Source organism: Microcaecilia unicolor, chromosome 3 (assembly GCF_901765095.1).
Source record: "Microcaecilia unicolor chromosome 3, aMicUni1.1, whole genome shotgun sequence".
In the NCBI taxonomy this organism is placed as follows: domain Eukaryota; kingdom Metazoa; phylum Chordata; class Amphibia; order Gymnophiona; family Siphonopidae; genus Microcaecilia; species Microcaecilia unicolor.
In genome coordinates, this window is record NC_044033.1 from 61,618,319 (window position 1) to 61,634,980 (window position 16,662).

At 42.3% G+C, this 16,662-nt stretch overlaps 1 protein-coding gene across 3 annotated transcripts in view; it reads right to left on the reverse strand.

Moving 5' to 3' along the window:
* Window positions 1–16,662, reverse strand: part of MIA3 (MIA SH3 domain ER export factor 3) — a 237,758-nt gene that overhangs the window by 17,463 nt on the left and 203,633 nt on the right. For 2 of the 3 annotated variants that reach the window (XM_030195989.1, XM_030195988.1), the window contains exons 26-27: window positions 2,340–2,416; window positions 2,099–2,170 (exon numbers count right to left, since the gene is read on the reverse strand). In XM_030195989.1, coding sequence (XP_030051849.1) covers window positions 2,099–2,170; window positions 2,340–2,416 — 149 coding nt within the window. The remainder of the gene's footprint in view (window positions 1–2,098; window positions 2,171–2,339; window positions 2,417–16,662) is intronic. The other variant, XM_030195990.1, reaches the window with a different exon arrangement.

Sequence of the window (16,662 nt, forward strand, 5' to 3'; positions counted from 1 at the left end):
GGATATGCCACAGCTCCCCAAAAGTTTTGCTGCAGTTCACCAGGGTGCTGCGGTGCACAGTTTGGGAAATGCTGCCATACTTCCAGATAGTACCCAGCCATAGTCTCCTAGGCTCCTGCTCCACCTGAAGTTTGACTTGCCTTAAGTGGACATGCCACTGCTAGCAGTGTCTTTGTCCTGATGGGACACAGTGCTAGACAATCTATGTCTATGACTGGTTCTTCTTTTCTTCTAGAATACTGATGTTAAATGCTTTGCAGTGTTGCTGTTGCATTGCTGCCGTTTTAATTTTTCGCTTACTGTTCTATTTCCTTGAGAAACCTCAGCTGCATTGAACCCAACAAATTTCTTAAGACAAAGTTCTTATGATATTGCATTTCATGCATACCATATAAAGTCTAAAATGCATTGTTCTAACACATCCCCCTGCTGTCTATTCACCATTCCTCAGTCACCTATCCTCTCTGTGCACAGCTTTATACTACCACAGCAATATATGGGATGCACCAACAACTTCTGTACACCATCTCTTTACATGGTGTACAGAAGTTGTACATGGGCTAGGGAGTCACCAATATGTGGCTGCCTCATCCTGTTTCTCCAAGGAGAAAGTGAGATTACTTACCTGTAGTGGCATGGGCAGAAGGATATTCAAGCCAAACAAACCCATCCTCCATCCACTCTTGGATGATCCTGCCAAGACTGTGGAACTCACTGAGGGAAGAAGTGGGCTAGCTCAGTAGGAGCTACTGGCACATGCTCAGAAGAACCTTTTTCTGAGCTCTAGGAGAGAAATGCTGTCCGTGGCACAATCGGTTGACATCACTGAAGTGTGGCTGACTTAGTCTGCTATCCACAGACAACTCCTCTTTCAAGTAAGTAACCTCACTTAACAGCCATCCTTTGGTGTCATTCCACAAGTTACCAATAAAAGGGCAATTCTGAGTAGCCTGTACTGTTTGCAATGTACATGGGCACTTTTATCCCACATAAAATGCCATCAATGTTGTTCTGTTTTGAGTGTTGAATGACAACTATATACTTTGGACTTGCTGTTTAGGACTGCATGCACTTTTGAAAATGCCAATCATGTGCAGTTTTACTCCCCTGATCTAAACACCTCCTTTTAAAAAGTGTGGCTAGAAGTATGCATATTATGACCTCTCACTTACATTTCAGCCATTTCCAGGAGATAAATTTTATCATCAGCCAATTCACCCTGGCAAATCTGTATATACCTGTGTAAATGACCTTATGCACTGAGAATAGAATTTTCAGTTATTCACTCTGCTGTAAGAATATTGGTCACAGCTGACCAATGCCTGGGAGGGCAATAAGGACCAAAATTCCTGAAGATCTCATCTGTCACAACAAACAGCATATCCACCAAGCTAAGCATGCATTTGGCATAGCCCCAGAAAAAAAAAACCCCACTTCCAGCATACAAAAGGAGGACTAAAAAGTAGAACATTTTCAGTGGCAAATTTCAAGTAAAACTGTGCTGTAATATAACATTATATACTCCTGTCTTAACCAACTGCTATTAGTAATTCACAGAACTAGTAGCAGAAGTCTTCCAGTCTTCTCTTGTGCCCAAACCTTGTTGGAGGTCACCAAGATCAATCAGTCTCTGTCACAACTTAGGGAAACCATATATCTGGTCAGAGAGCAGAACTGAACCCAGGATTTTCATCCCGTTGTATGAAGTTATTATTTTTTTTCTGCCATCCAGTAGATGCCAGAGTCTGCATCTTGTTACACATGTTTATTTAAAGTCTGTATACCTGAACAGAGTCATCTAACCATTAGATGATTACATTTCCTTCTGCACTTAATTCTTCTCTATATGTAAGAGAACCAGATGGGGGACTATCTAGTCTAGAATTTATAATGAAAGCAGCCCAAGTCAACTGACTAAATGAAAACAAAAGAAAAAGATCAAGCCTGAAATTATTTAACAAGGGTTCAAATGTAGGGAGAGTAGAGTTAGTACAGAGATCGCTTTGCCATGCATCAGTGGGTTAGGCAGTTCCTCCTGTCCTCTGCACCACAGCAGTAAGGGAGAGTCCAGCTCAGCCACCAGCCTCAAAATACTCACAGAATCTGGCTCATCAGATGAAGGGTCTACAGCAACTACACTGGGGGGCTCAGGCTCTTTGGAAGGGTTTTGCTTTTTAAATGTTTTTAAATGTTTTCAAAGAATTGTTACAAAAAAAGAAAACAGAATAATACAAAATTAAAATAAAATGCAGTGAAGTACAGGAATTACAAAAACAATTCAAAAAGTGCATTTAAAATTTTTAAAGCATCAATTTTCATGAAAGGCATGCTTAGCTTACCAATCCATCCATCATGGTTGAGGGTGATGATGTTCGAGGGCCACTGTTTAGCATGGCTGTAACAGAACGGCCAAGGTCTAAGAGAGAACAGGTAAGTAGTTAATATCAAAAGTGTGTAATAAACATCTTGGGAAACAGCCTAGCTAGAGGACTGGCTCAAAGTGAACTTTTCACCTCTATAACCTGTTTCTGTAGGGGCCAAAGACTGCACAGGCATGGCGACCAAGTTACTTTCTTACTGTGGTGTATTGTCTGTAAAGCAGACCTCAAGTACACACTAGAAGAACAGTCTGAAGAAGTTTCTTTTTCTGCTGTCCTTGATGAATTTTTTTTCTAGTTGTAAATAGAGGACTTCAGTCCCCAGGGAAGTTTATCCTAACATTTTTCACGAGCATTACATTCACTAGGGAGAAAAAAAATCTTTGCCTTTGATTTCTTGAATGCTAGCCATAAAACCAAATTCTGAGCACTGGACTTGTAGTTGCTACCATAATAAAAGAAAACCTGAGAGTAAGGCTGACAGAGTGATTATATAAAAGTTTTGAATAAAATTAAAAAAGCACAGCATGCTACAAGTTACTGATATTTGTTGTATCATGGGCATAATCACTACAACGTTTGCTGAAATCAGTTAAAAATCACACATTTACACCAAAGTATTTGATTTCTAGCTGTGCCTTTCAGAAAGTATTGCTACAGTAATAGCAGGGCTGTAACAAGCTATAATTGCACCCTGTGCAACTAACTCACTCACCATGGTGCCCCAACCTGCCCCCCCCCCAGAGGGAAGCGGGGGATCTTTGGGAAGGAGGTGGATGCTCTTTGAAGAGGAGGGATTCTTCTGGAGAGGGGGGAATCAAGAGGGGGATGGATGCGGTTGGGGGGTGGGGCATAGGGCTGGCCTTTACAAATGTTCATTAAATCTAGGAGTCCGCAGAAACACTTAAGAGCCAGCAGCTGAGACTCAATTCTCCTTTCCACCCCTCCAACATTGTCCCCAGTGAAATTGTTTTTTTTGGGGGGGAGGAGAGAGAATGCCTTCTAAGATCATCAGTAGCACTTTCAGAAATTGATTCACTAAGGCTCCTTTCCTATTAGCAAATTTTAAGGTGTCTCTGCAAATCACTGGCAGAAGACAGCAAACTCCCTTCTCAAAGCAGGCTGTCAACTGCATGACAGCACCCCCTTGACAGGTAAAGCAAAGAGGCAATTGCCTCTTTATTGTACATATCACCATGGCCTGGGTTCCCTCCTGGTTTTTGTTTCTCTCTCTCTCTCAGATATAGGCACACAACTTTGGAACTCATTACCCAAAGACCTGAAACTCACAGAAAACTACCTACAATTAAAAAAAAACTGAAAACACATTTTTTCAAGAAGTCTTTCCCCCCTGGATGTACCTAATCCCACACCAACATACATCACGAAAAGTTCAGAAATGGAAAACAATAATATTAACCTCTCTCACAATATGCTAATATATCAACCTAAGCGTTTATTGTACTTCTGTATTATGTACTAGACTTCTACAAAAATTTTGTAACCACCTTCTTAGCAATATGTAAGCCACATTGAACCTGCCATAAGGTGGGAAAATGTGGGATACAAATGCAATAAATAAATAAATAAAAATAAATAAATATTTCCTCCAGCCTTCACCCAGTCTCTCTCTCACACTCCCTCCTCAGTCTTCACCCAGCCCCTCTCTCTCTCTCTCTCATACCATATCCCCAGCCTTCACCCAGTCTCTCTCTCTCATACCTTATCCCCAGACTAGTAGATGTGCTCTCCGACCAGCAGATGGAGACTGAGAACTATTGAAGCTGTGACATCACCCTATAAGGGGGTCTGCAACCCTGAACCAGCCAGTATTTCTACTGACAAACAACATAAACAGCCCCCCCCCCCCCCCCCACAAAAAAAACCCCAGGGGCAAAAAACAATCAAGACTCCAGGAATCTGGAACAAGTACTTGTCCTCACAGGATGCGGTGTCTATAATTTTTTAACTATAAAGTTCTACTTCAGGTATGCTGCACTATTTCCCACCCCCCATCTTTCTTTATTGTCAGCCACATGAAGGAATTTCTGGCTGGTCACAAACTCTGGTGGTGCCTCATGTTGCTGGGGCAACTCAGCTACCTGGTATAGCTTGTTACAAATGTAATTTACTGAGAAGACATATGGAAAGGACACCAATTACAAGCCTCCAGCACATAGAACAGACTATAAAAAAACTCCAAACAGCCCAAAATACCCCCGCTAGACTTATATTTGGGAAAACTAAATATGAAAGTGCAAAACCCCTAAGAGAGAAACTCCACTGGCACCCACTCAAGGAACACATTGCGTTCAAGATCTGCACAATTGTACACAAAATCATTCACGCAGACGCCCCAATTTACATGCTAAGCCTCGTGGACTTGCCTCCCAGAAACGCCATAAGATCATCCTGCAAATTTCTCAATCTACACTTCCCCAACTGTAAAGGACTAAAATACAAGCTGATACACGCCACCACCTTCTCTTACATGAGCACACAGCTGTGGAATGCACTACCTACAGCCCTGAAAGCTATTGACGAAATAACTAACTTCCGCAAATCTTTGAAGACACATCTCTTTAACAAAGCCTACAAAGAGAACTCATAGCCTTACAAAACTACCTCACCAATCCATCCAGTTATTAAAGTCCACCTTATATACCTTAAATCCTGCCTAACACCTTCCTTCTCTCTTCCCTTACTTAATCTTTGTACATTAATAACTGTATCTGATATCATGGAATGACTTTGTCATAACAATACTCTGTAAGCCACATTGAGCCTGCAAATAGGTGGGAAAATGTGGGATACAAATGCAATAAATAATAATAATATGAAAGACCCAATTACAAGTCTCCAGCACATATGCAGCACCTATGATTGGTCCAGGGTAGAGGAGAGGTGGATGTTCACCTCAGCCTATAAAACCATGCTGCAGACAAAGAAACTGTGAAAAACTAGGCATGCTTGGAAAGAGAGTTTCAGATCCGTCTAATGGCCTATTTTTTCCCGAAGGTGGTGCTCGCCCCCCTTCGTAAAAACTAATTTTCTATATCTAAGAATCTTTCTTTCATTCATTCGTTCTCTCTCTCTGTTCTGTGACCTTTGTATAAGAAATAAGCTTTCCTTCCTCCTTTTTCTCTTCTTTATATAATTAGTCTGATTACTTATAATTACCAGAGGTACTGATGTTAGATTTTGAAAGTTTGTTATAACTTATCACTGATATCTGATGCTATGCTGGTGGGTGAGTAATAAAAAGACTGTTCTCTCTAATTCCTGTTGAATTTTTTGCTTGTAATATTTTGTAACATGTTTAGAGAATAGCAAACCAAATGCGCAACCTAGTACAAAAGCGGTCATCCATCAACTGGAAGGGGTCCATATCCCCTAGGCCACTTTAGCACTCTGGAACAAGTAGTGAGTCCTTCTCATAGGATGGCCTGGTTGGGCCTACCCTCAAAATCTACTTTGGTCCCTACAGAGTCTTGATTCTTGCTACCCAGTCTGGATCTTTCTCAAAAATACTTATAAACTAAGAATTTGAGTAACATACACAGCATGTACAGCTCAGGGCTGGTCCTAGCAACTGCGGGGTCCTGTGTAGACCAGTTCGGTGGGCCCCCCACCCCACCCCTTGTTGACAAGGTGTGTTTTAAAATAAAGACAAATCAAGCAAAACTTGTACAGAAAAAACAATTCAAATAAGCACAATGCTATCATAAGAAACCTAGTATTAAGCAATGAAAATAACCAGAAATTATTCAGTTCAAGTCCACTACAATTCCAATGCACAATAACATAGAACAGAGTCATTCCATGCCAAGTGGTCTAAAATTAAAAAAAAGTTCCCACCATCATGTTCTCCAATTTAGTTCAAGTTTTATCTGTTGCGCGAGTCAGGTGTTAAACGAAGTTTCCCAAAATTTGAGGTCTCTAACTGCAATAGTTGCAGATCTAGACCCCCTTTTCTGAAAGGTTGTCAGTCCATGAGCGCGCAACATTTACCAAAATGCCGTTTTTGGAAAATCCAAACACATTTATAAGAATGGCTAAAAAAATTCAAATACTGTACAGTTTTTGATGCTAATTCCGATGAAATACATTTTAACATTATGGATGCAAAATCCAGTCAAACAAGTTGACTCAAAGTGTGCATCAAAATTGGTCTCAACTCACCGGAACATATTTGGACCAATATTCAGACCACAACAACTTCCATGCAAACAAAGATACGGACTTGAAATTTTGAACAAGCATTATGTTTGTGCTGGGCATAATACTGCCAGATTTGCAACTAACCAGCATCTATAACCGCCCTGCAGGATCTCTTCAAAGTTGGCACTGTCAGCGCAAATGGTAAAATATACCAAAGTTCAAAGCCAATTATTTAAAAAGAGTCTGCCTGAATCAGCTTGTGAACAGTATCAACTGAAAGAGAAAATTGTGCTCTACAACACTGATATGTTTTTGTTTTGCCTTTCCTCAGACCCCCACATATCAGGAAAAGCTGCTCCCACCTATAAAACTCTTCAGTCTGTTTCAAATAAAACCACAAGGCTCTCCCAACATCCAGATGATGAAGCCATCTCCCTTCTTCAGAATCTCCTTCCCTGTCCACTGGAAGTGATCTGGATGTGATCCGGACTAGTTGACATAAAAAGGAGAAAGGACAGAATGGGATATAAAACCACAGAACATGGTTCCCAGCAGGAATGTGCCTACAACTTGGAAATCATCCTGGCTGAAGAAATGGCTACTAAAAATACCACCTTTAAAGTAAGATCTTTGATTGTTGCCTGCCACAGCAGCTCAAACAGAACCTGAACTAAGGAAGACAACAGTGAGTTCAAATCCCAAGGAGGAACAATCTTTTGAAACGAGGTCTGACATTCTTAACTCCTCACAAGAAACGAAAGACATCCAGATGAAGCACCAAGGGATGACCCTGTGCCTTACTTCTAAAACACATTATGGCCACTAAATGCACGCGCAAGGAATCAAGGCCAAGCCTTTGTCTAAGTCATTCTGCAGAAACTCCAGGACCACACTAATTGATGCCTTAAGCGAACTGCACTTGCACCCTTCACACCAAGTCTCATATCATGGAGTTTGCACCCCCAGGCAAGAAACTAGCACCACCGGTCCTGGGTCAGTCATTCAAGGCGAATTTCATTGCCTTTTGACTTCTTTATTTATTTTTATTTTTTTTTAACTATGGAGCCAAAACTAGCACACCCAACAACTTTGTCCATCACACCTAAAATTTCCAGGGGGACTTATATAGACCTCTCTAGACTAGAAATAGGCTGCACAGGTACTCACTGGAGACTAAGAAATCCTGGCTTATTCAGAGCTGCACAGGTAGTCTTATAGAGAGAGGTCAGTAGTTCTTGTCTCCATCTGCTGATGGGAGAGTGCATACCCACTCATTTGGACTAGTTTAGAAGATGAGGAAAATATTATTCAAAGATGCAGAATTTTGTAAAAAATATTTGTGCATAATTGCCCCATTATATGTCCTGCCTTCCTTCCCCTGGCTCTATCACACTTGCTTGCCTTGTCTTATCTCCCTCCACCCCCAACACAGTTTCTCTCTGTCAGTCCCCTTCAGACTTAGAAGGCCCCATTCCAGCTTTCTCTCTCCACCCCCAAATTTCCTCCCAGGAAGACCATCAGCCCTCTACTACGACTATTTAGCACATCTCCTTCCCCTAACAAAGCCCCGGCCTTCTTTTTTTTTCTAGCTCTAGCAAGACCTCCATTTTGTTCTGCCACTCTCTCTCTGTTCCCCAGGTTCAACAGGTAAACCACTCTATCATAGTGTAAAGGAGCTACTAGGAAAATGAATCAGCCTTGCTCCACCTTAAAGCCATATGGGGACGGCTAGTTCAAGATGGCGGCGCTAACGGCTGTGTGAGCCTTGGCTCCGCGGTTCCAGCGAACGTAAAGCTGACAGAAGTTCTCTTTCTGATTTTAAAATGGGAAAGAGAAAGGGGAAAACGCAGGCCCCTACCTCCATGGTGCCAACGTCGACTCCAATCTTGAAGCAAACGACGTTGGAGAGCTTCGGAGTCAGGACCCCGGGTGAAAGAATGCCTACTTCGACGGGTTCGACTCCTTCGGGAACCGAACGCAGCGCTGAGGGAGCGACGCTGAGTCCTCCCGATTTCACCCCCCCTCCACAACCCGGAAGTGTGATGGCGCCGGCAGGACCGCAACAGCTGGGGAATGCAGCCTTGCTGTTTGCAGAAGGAGGATCTTTCGGCGCACAGACTCCTGTGATGGAAACAACGAGTCGGGGACAGACGCTGGACGCTGCCCCTAGAATCCAGGATCTACCTTCCGAGGATATTGGAGGTATGAAGAGACCAATGAGGGTGACAATGGAGACATTGTGGGAAGCAATCCAGGGGGTTAACAAGACATTACTACAGATGAATGTTTTTCTTACTGGTGAAATTAAGGACTTAAAACAATCTTGTCAAACATTGACTAAAGATGTTCAAGAACATAGAGGGCAAATTGAGGTGATTGAAAATGAAGTTAAACAATTAAAAAATTTAACAACTATTTTGATTAAAGATAAAGAAGCTCAAGAGAGAAAAATAGAATATCTAGAGAATAATGGGAGGAGAAATAACCTGCGGTTCTTGAATTTTCCCACGTCACCCTTAATTCCAGCAGTGGATATGCTCAAGAAGTATTTCAGTGAAATATTGGGGATTCCTATGGAGGGATATCCCCCTATAACGAGGACCCAATATATTTCAGGGACAGTGAAACAATTGAACGAACAACCACAGGTAACCCCAAGTTTAAACTTGACTGAGTTTCTTGAAAACTCTCTGGAACGAGAACCACCCTGATTGCATCATTTGCTCTTGAACTTGATAGAAACAATATTTTGAGACTCTATTTTCGCCATTTAAATGAAATGTTTTTGGGACAAAAAGTTCAAATTTTTCCTGATATGGCAAGAAGTACACAGAAAAGGAGGAAAGAATTTCTTTCTTATAGATCTAGAGTTGTTAAATTGGGTGCTACTTTCCGGTTAAAGTTTCCCTGTAAATGCTTTGTAACTTTCGAAATGAATAATTATATATTTTTTTCTCCTTTGAAATTGTTAGAATTTATCTCATCTAAAGAAAATGTTAAGTCGCCAACTGTTTTGCCTCCCTAATTACAGTGCTGTAACGTCGGCTGTAGACATCCGTAGCCCCTCCCGTTTTATTTTTGATTTACTATATAGATTTAAATTTCCTAGTGTCTTGATCCACCTATTGGGGACAAATGTAAACTCTTTTTTCCTGTATAATTTAACCTGTTTAGGTTATAGCAATTTAATTACCTATAATTGATTGCTGATATTTCAAGTTTATATTATTGGATGTAAACAAAAAATTTATAAATAAAGAAATTTAAAAAAAGCCATATGGGGACAGCGCCTCTGTTGACTTGAGTGGAGCACACTGATTCGGCTCTAGCTGGTTCCTTAACACTGAAGTGGGGTGGGGTTCAGCTCTTGGCAATCATGGAACCTCAAAATCTTCAGAATAATCTTAAATAGAGAAAAAAATGTAGTTGGAACAAGCTGTGTCAAGATGCTCCATGACTTTTCTCACTCACTCTCTGTCAGCTGCAGGGGACCATGATGCTACTGTAGCATCCTTGAGGCCTGTTTTCAAAGCACTTAGACTTACAAAGTTGCATGTAAGTCTAAATGCTTTGAAAATGAACACCTTTGTCTTCTAGCCTGTGCAGACAAAGCCAATCTCTACTGCTTTTTCAGTTTGGCACACACATGGCCAGATACCAATGCTGCTGCTTCTTCCTTGTGGCTATGCAGCACTAATGTTGTTGCTTTTTGGTTCCTGAGGCGAATTCTACACAGCAAATACATTTTTGTGCATATTATGCATTGCACAGAATTTTCTCAGGAGAAATTTAAGAATTTGCTTCTGTGTTGCCTATCTGGATCCAGATTCTCTTTTCTGACAACACATAAGGGAAAGCAATAAGAACCCCAAAGAATCACCTAGTAACACCTTTTCTCTTCTAGTTCAAGCTCCTTGGGTGTGGAGAGGGAGAGAGAGACTTTGAACAAGGGGACCCAGGTGTAATTCCCACTTTAATTCCATCATCCGACACAGCGCAGTGCGAACACTGCCTAGTATGTATTGTTTTAAGGAAGTCCTAGCAGCATCTCACTGCATATGCACAGATGCCTTCCCACCTGACACATGAGCATGGGTCCATCAATCTCTTCTTTCCACGGAGCTAGGAGGATACATCTTTGCAGTCTCCCTTCAGTGCGTTTTTTTTCCTCAATTTTTCGAGTGCCTTCCTGTGCGGGTTTTACCCCTTTTTGCTTATTATTTTTCGCCATAATTTTCAGTACACTCAACCATTAGGAGCGCACCGGCATCGAGGCGATCTCCAACTTCCTTGACATCTGACCTTGATGTTGGGTGAGGAAGCTTTTCTGGAAATCTGATGGTAGGGCTGTACCTTGTCAGCATCCAGGGCATGGGCACAGTCCCACTGAGTCAGGGCAGGTGCAGACTCACTCAGTCCATCCACAGTATTTCAAGGAGTCTGATCTGGACCATTCATGGGAGTCGTCAGAGAAGCCACATTACTTCTGATCCCTCCCCACCACAAGAGGGGGGTAATTCTCCACCTGAGGGTTCTTCTTTCATCAGTATTGTTAAGGAGATGGCTTCTGTCATCCCATTCAAGTTGGAGATAGAGGAGGAGCCCAGGGCTGAGATGTTATCAATCTTGGACCCCAAGGAAGCGGTCACAGTTTCGTTACAATCTATCCTGAAGGATGCACTGATGTAGAACTGGGAATCTCCCATTTCAGTGCAGGCTATGCCAAAAAGCAATACTGAATCCGAAAGGGTGCAACTGCCCCACCACTCCTTGGTAGTTGAATCCGCCCTCAAACGAGCCGAAGTTCCAGGACTCATGCCTCAGCTCCCCAAGATACAGAGGCCCGGACTCTGAATTTGTTTGGGAGGAACCTATCAGGCCTCAATGCTCATTGCCCGCATGCAGAGCTACCAGCTCTCTACAAGCATTTACTTGAAGTCTCTGGTATACAGTACACTTAATCTCATGGATTCTCTCCCTCAGAAGCAGCAACTGAAGTACAGGACATATCTGGCCAGGGGGCACCTATGATACTTTCGATATTGCATCCAGGCTCTCTGTCATGGATTGCGGGGATGTGTAGACTCATGGCTTATGTCTCTGACCTGGAACCAGCAGTTCAAAAGAGCTTAGCAGATATACCTTGTAGAGGCGACAACCTTTTTGGAGGCAAGGTGGAAGAGGTCATTGACCTCATTAAAAAACATACTGATACCATCCAGTCCTTTGGCAGCTTTCAGTTGCATCCTCCACAACTAAAAGGTTCTCAAGTGGGCCTAAGCGGAGACCCTATTACTCTCAAAGGCGTAGGTTTCCACCGCTTTCCCACTCTACCCAGCGGTCCCGATCTCGTCAGCTATGGACCCAAAAAGTCTCAGCTGTCTCCCCAGTCAAACCAAGGGACAAGTTTTTGAGTGGCTCCAGGAGAACATAGCTGCAGTCCAAGTAACCATCCCAGATGGTCTACTGGTAGGGGTAGGCTAAATGTTTTCCATCAAATGTGGCCCCTTGCAACCTCTGACTGGTGAGGTTCTTCAAATAGTCCATCTCGGTTAAGCATTATATTGGTGTCAGAAACCACAAATTGACCAGTGAGAGCATCAGTCATCAGTTCTCAGCACAAACAGGTACTTATACAGGAAATCTCTACCCTTAGACGGGCCAATATGGTCAAACTCGTGCCACCAAGTGAAGATGGGAAAGGATTTAATTCCAGGTACTTCATTGTACCATAAAAGGAGGAGGGATTTTGTTCCATTCTAGACCCGAAGGCCCTGAACAAATTTCAAATCAAAGAGAAGTTCAGGATGATTTCCCTGGGCACCCTTCTTCCCATGATTCAGGAAAAAGTTTGGCTACATTCTCTGGACTTAAAGGATGCCTATAATCACATTTCGATGCTTCCCAGTCACAGGAAGTATCTCGGATTTCGAGTAGGGAAACACCACTACCAGTATCGCGTTCTGCCTTTTGGCCTTGCATCAGCTCCTAGGGTCTCCATCAAGTGCCTAGCAGTAGTTGCAGCAATGCTACACAGACTGGAAGTGTATGTCTTTCCCTACCTGGACAACTGATTGGTCAAGAACATGTCGCAGGAAGGGGCACAGGAATCCATGCAGAGAACTATTATTTATCTCACATTATCCCAATAGATCAGGGTTCAATGTGGTTAACAACTTATTGTATTTAACAGTACAAAAAGTGATGCAGGATAGTAGACATTAATAGTAATAACAAAATAAAAGAGAATTGAGTATTACAATATGTAATATGGAAATGAATGCTAGATGGAAAAAGGTAACAATTTATAGTCATCCATGTATAATAACAATTACAATGGAACCGAGAAATTGGAATTACTGTACAATTAGGGGTTTAAAGTAATTATGATCATCCGTGACAAACTGCTTGAACAGAGAGGCTTTAAGATATATCCAGTATTTGGGTGCTGGAACTACTAGGGTTTCTTATAAGCTAGCCCAGGTCCCACCTGCACCAAGTACAGCACCTGGAGTACATAGGAGCCCTGCTAGATACAGCACAAGCTTGGGCTTTCCTATCACAAGTCAGGGTAGATGCCTTTGTTGTGTTCACCTCACACATCCACAGCAAGCAGGTCACAGCTTGGCAGATGTTGAGATTGCTAGGCCACAAGGCCCCCATTTAAAGGGGCCCAATGGACCCTGGCTTCCCTTGGTCTCAGGCCACTCCCTACTCTGGTGGACAATTTGGCCAAATTTGACCATGGGACTGCCATTCTAAATTCCACCACCTCAGAAGATGTTGACAACAGATGTGTCCAACCTTGGAAGGGGAGCTCATATAGATGAGCGTCACACCCAAGGGGCATGGCCTGCTCAGGAGAAACTTTCACATTAACCTCTGGGAGCTAAGGGCCATCTAGAACACTCTAAAGATTTCAGAGATTGGCTGTTGAACCAAATTGTTCTCATTCAAACCAACAGCCAGGTTTCGATGTACAATGTGAACAAGCAGAGGGGAAAGGGATCCTACCCATTTTGTCAGAAGTGGTGGGGATGTAGCAGTGGGCCATTTTTCACAGGATGGTTCTACGGGCCATGTACCTGGTTGGCAAGGAGAATAGCCTGGTGGACAGACTGAGCAGGGTGATGCAACCTCACGAGCGGTCTTTCAACATGGGCATAGTCCGCTAGACCTTCTAAGAGTGGGCACTCCCTCAGTGGATCTTTTTGCCACTCATCTAAACAACAAAGACCCTTAGTTCTGTTCCAGGCTCAGATCACATGTCAGACTAGCATCCTTCATTGGGAGAAGGGTCTTCTGTATGTGTATCCCCCCATAGAGAAAAGACTCAAGCAAGACTGGAGAACTATGATCCTCGTTGTCTCATACTGGCCAAGACAGATCTGGTTCTCACTTCTTCTGGAGTTGTCATCTGAAGAACCGTGGAGACTGGAGCGTTTTCCAGCCCTCATCTCACAGAATGATGGGCCTCTTCTGCACCCCATAACCTCCAGACCCTGGCCCTCATGGCCTGGATGTTGCGAGTGTAGAATTTTTTTTTTATTATTTTTTATTAGATTACAATATTTATAATCAAGTACAACCTCTTGAAAAGAAAGTGGAAAATTAAGAAAATCCCTTACATAATTCTTAAGGTATAATCAACATTACCAATTTTATCACTCAAGTCCACAAACAGGATTCCAAGATCAAAAGAAAAAAGAGGAGATTAATCAAAAGGCAAATTAAAATAGAAGAAAATAGCTTTCACGAAGGGATTGGTGATTCAATCTTTATGATACTCCAGTTGTCATCTTGGAAGCGATAAGTTTTGAAAGCTGAGGCGGATCCTTAAACACATATTTGACACTATCAAACCTAATTATACACTTGCAGGGGTATCTCCAAAAAAAGGTACCTCCTGCTTGAGTTACTGCTATTTTCATTGTGAGAAATTGTTTCCTTTTCTTTTGAGTTTCTCTTGACAAATCCGGGAATAAGGAAATTCGAAAACCAAGAAATGGTTTCTCCCTATGCTTAAAAAACATCTGGAACAACCATGCCTTGTCAGGAACTAAGGCCACGTTTGCAACCAAAGTTGCCGCCGTTGCCTGTTGAGTATCCGATGTCTCAAGAAGAGCTGTTACATTCAAACTCTGTTGTGGAGGCAATTTTTGAGGAAGATAGAAAACCTTTAAAAACGGCGGTAAATTAATTTCTGGTATACCACGATTTTCAAGTAGATATCTTCTTAACATATCTCCAGGCTTTATCATAAGTACATAAGGAAAATTTACAAAACGCAAATTTTGATTCCTGGTGTAGTTTTCAAAGTTCTCAGTCTTAATTCTTAGGCTAGATACATCTTTAACAATAGTCAATTGTATATTCTCCAACTTTTGTATTTTTTGTTCCATTGTATCTAGTCTAGAAGAAATTTTTTCTAACTCAGTTCCTTGTTTTTCAGTCTTCTGTTCCATATCAGTTATTTGCTGAGTTTGTGTAGTTACATAGGAAAGAAACATTTGTCCCAACTGGGACATAAGATCCCACAGTGAATCTAGAGAGTGTAGAATTTCAGACCTTAAATCTGCCTGAGGATGTCTCCAGAATCTTGCTTGCTTCCAGAAAAGATTCCACAAAGAGATGTTATTCTTTTAAATGGATAAAGTTTGCTGTCTGGTGTGAGGGCAAGACCCTAGATCCTCTTACCTGCCCTACATAAAAGCTGCTTGAATACCATCTCCGTGCAGGGGGAAAGCCCATCTCTGTACAGCCTCTAGTTTAATTCATGAGAGGTTTGATGTTGACAAAGCAACCTGTTAAACCTCCTACTGTGTCATGAGATCCCAAACTTGTTTTCACCCAGCTGATGAAAGCTCCTTTTGAGCCACTTGGCTCCTGTAATCTGAAATATCTGACATGAAAAGTTGTTTTTGGTGGTGGTCACTTCAGCTCACAGTCAGTAAGCTTCAGGCTCTAGTAGCTGATCCACCTTACACAAAGTTTCATCATAACACAGTAGTTCTTCGTATGTCTAAGGTGGTGTCAGAGTGCCATCTTAACCAATCGTTCTGCCAACATTTTTCCCCAAACCTCATGCTCATCCTAGCAAAAGCACACTGTATACCTTAGACTGCAAGGGAGCCTTAGCCTTCTATCAGGAGAGAACTAAAGCCCACAGACAGTCTGCCCAGCTTTTGTTTCTTTTGATCCAAACAGGATGGAGGTAGCCATTGGAAAACACACTTTCCAACTGGCTAGTATATTGCATCTCCTTCACTTGTGCCGAGGTTGGGCTGACTCTTGAGGGTCATGTCACGGTTCATAATGTCACAGCCATAACTAAGTCAGTAGCCCACTTGAGATCAGCTTCTATCGAGAAGATTTGCAAGGCTTCAATGTGATCTGCAGTCTACACATTCACATCACATACTACTGCTTTGAGCAGAATACCCAACATGACAGCCGGTTCGGTCAGACAGTCCTAAAGAATTTGTTTGATGTCTACAATCCAACTCCACCCTCCTAGGTCCATTTTTGTTCTGTTCCAGGCTGTACCTTCATAACCAATTTGTATACAGTTTCAAGGTTAACTGAAACCCTATTGTTCTAGTATTTGTTTTCAGTGAGCCTGGCAGCTAGGGATTCCCGTATATGAGAATACAACTGACCTGCTTGTCCTTGAAGAAAGCAAAGCTGCTCATCTGTAGCAAGTGTTCTCCACGGACTGCAGGCCAAGTATTCTCACTTACCCTCCTACCTCCACTGAGAGTTGTTTTCTTCAGCTATGTCATCTGACTGATGGACTCAAACTCGTGTGTCAGGCAATAAGGCACCTGCGCACATGCAATGGGATGCTGCTAGAATTTCTTAAAGCAATATGTGCTAGGCAGCATCTGCACTGGGCTCTGTCAGATGACATCACCCACAAGTGAGAATACGTCAGCTGCTGTCCTCAGAGAACACCTGCAACAGGTGAGTAACTTCGCTAACCTACTGTACCTGAATTTATAACACACCTGCAAGCGTGATGGTTATTGTAGTGGTAAACACTTAAAAAGCAAGTTTTTGTCACCTTCATTCAAATGGGGATAATGATTTAAGCTGTCCTGATGAGAGTCTTGGGCTGTCTCTT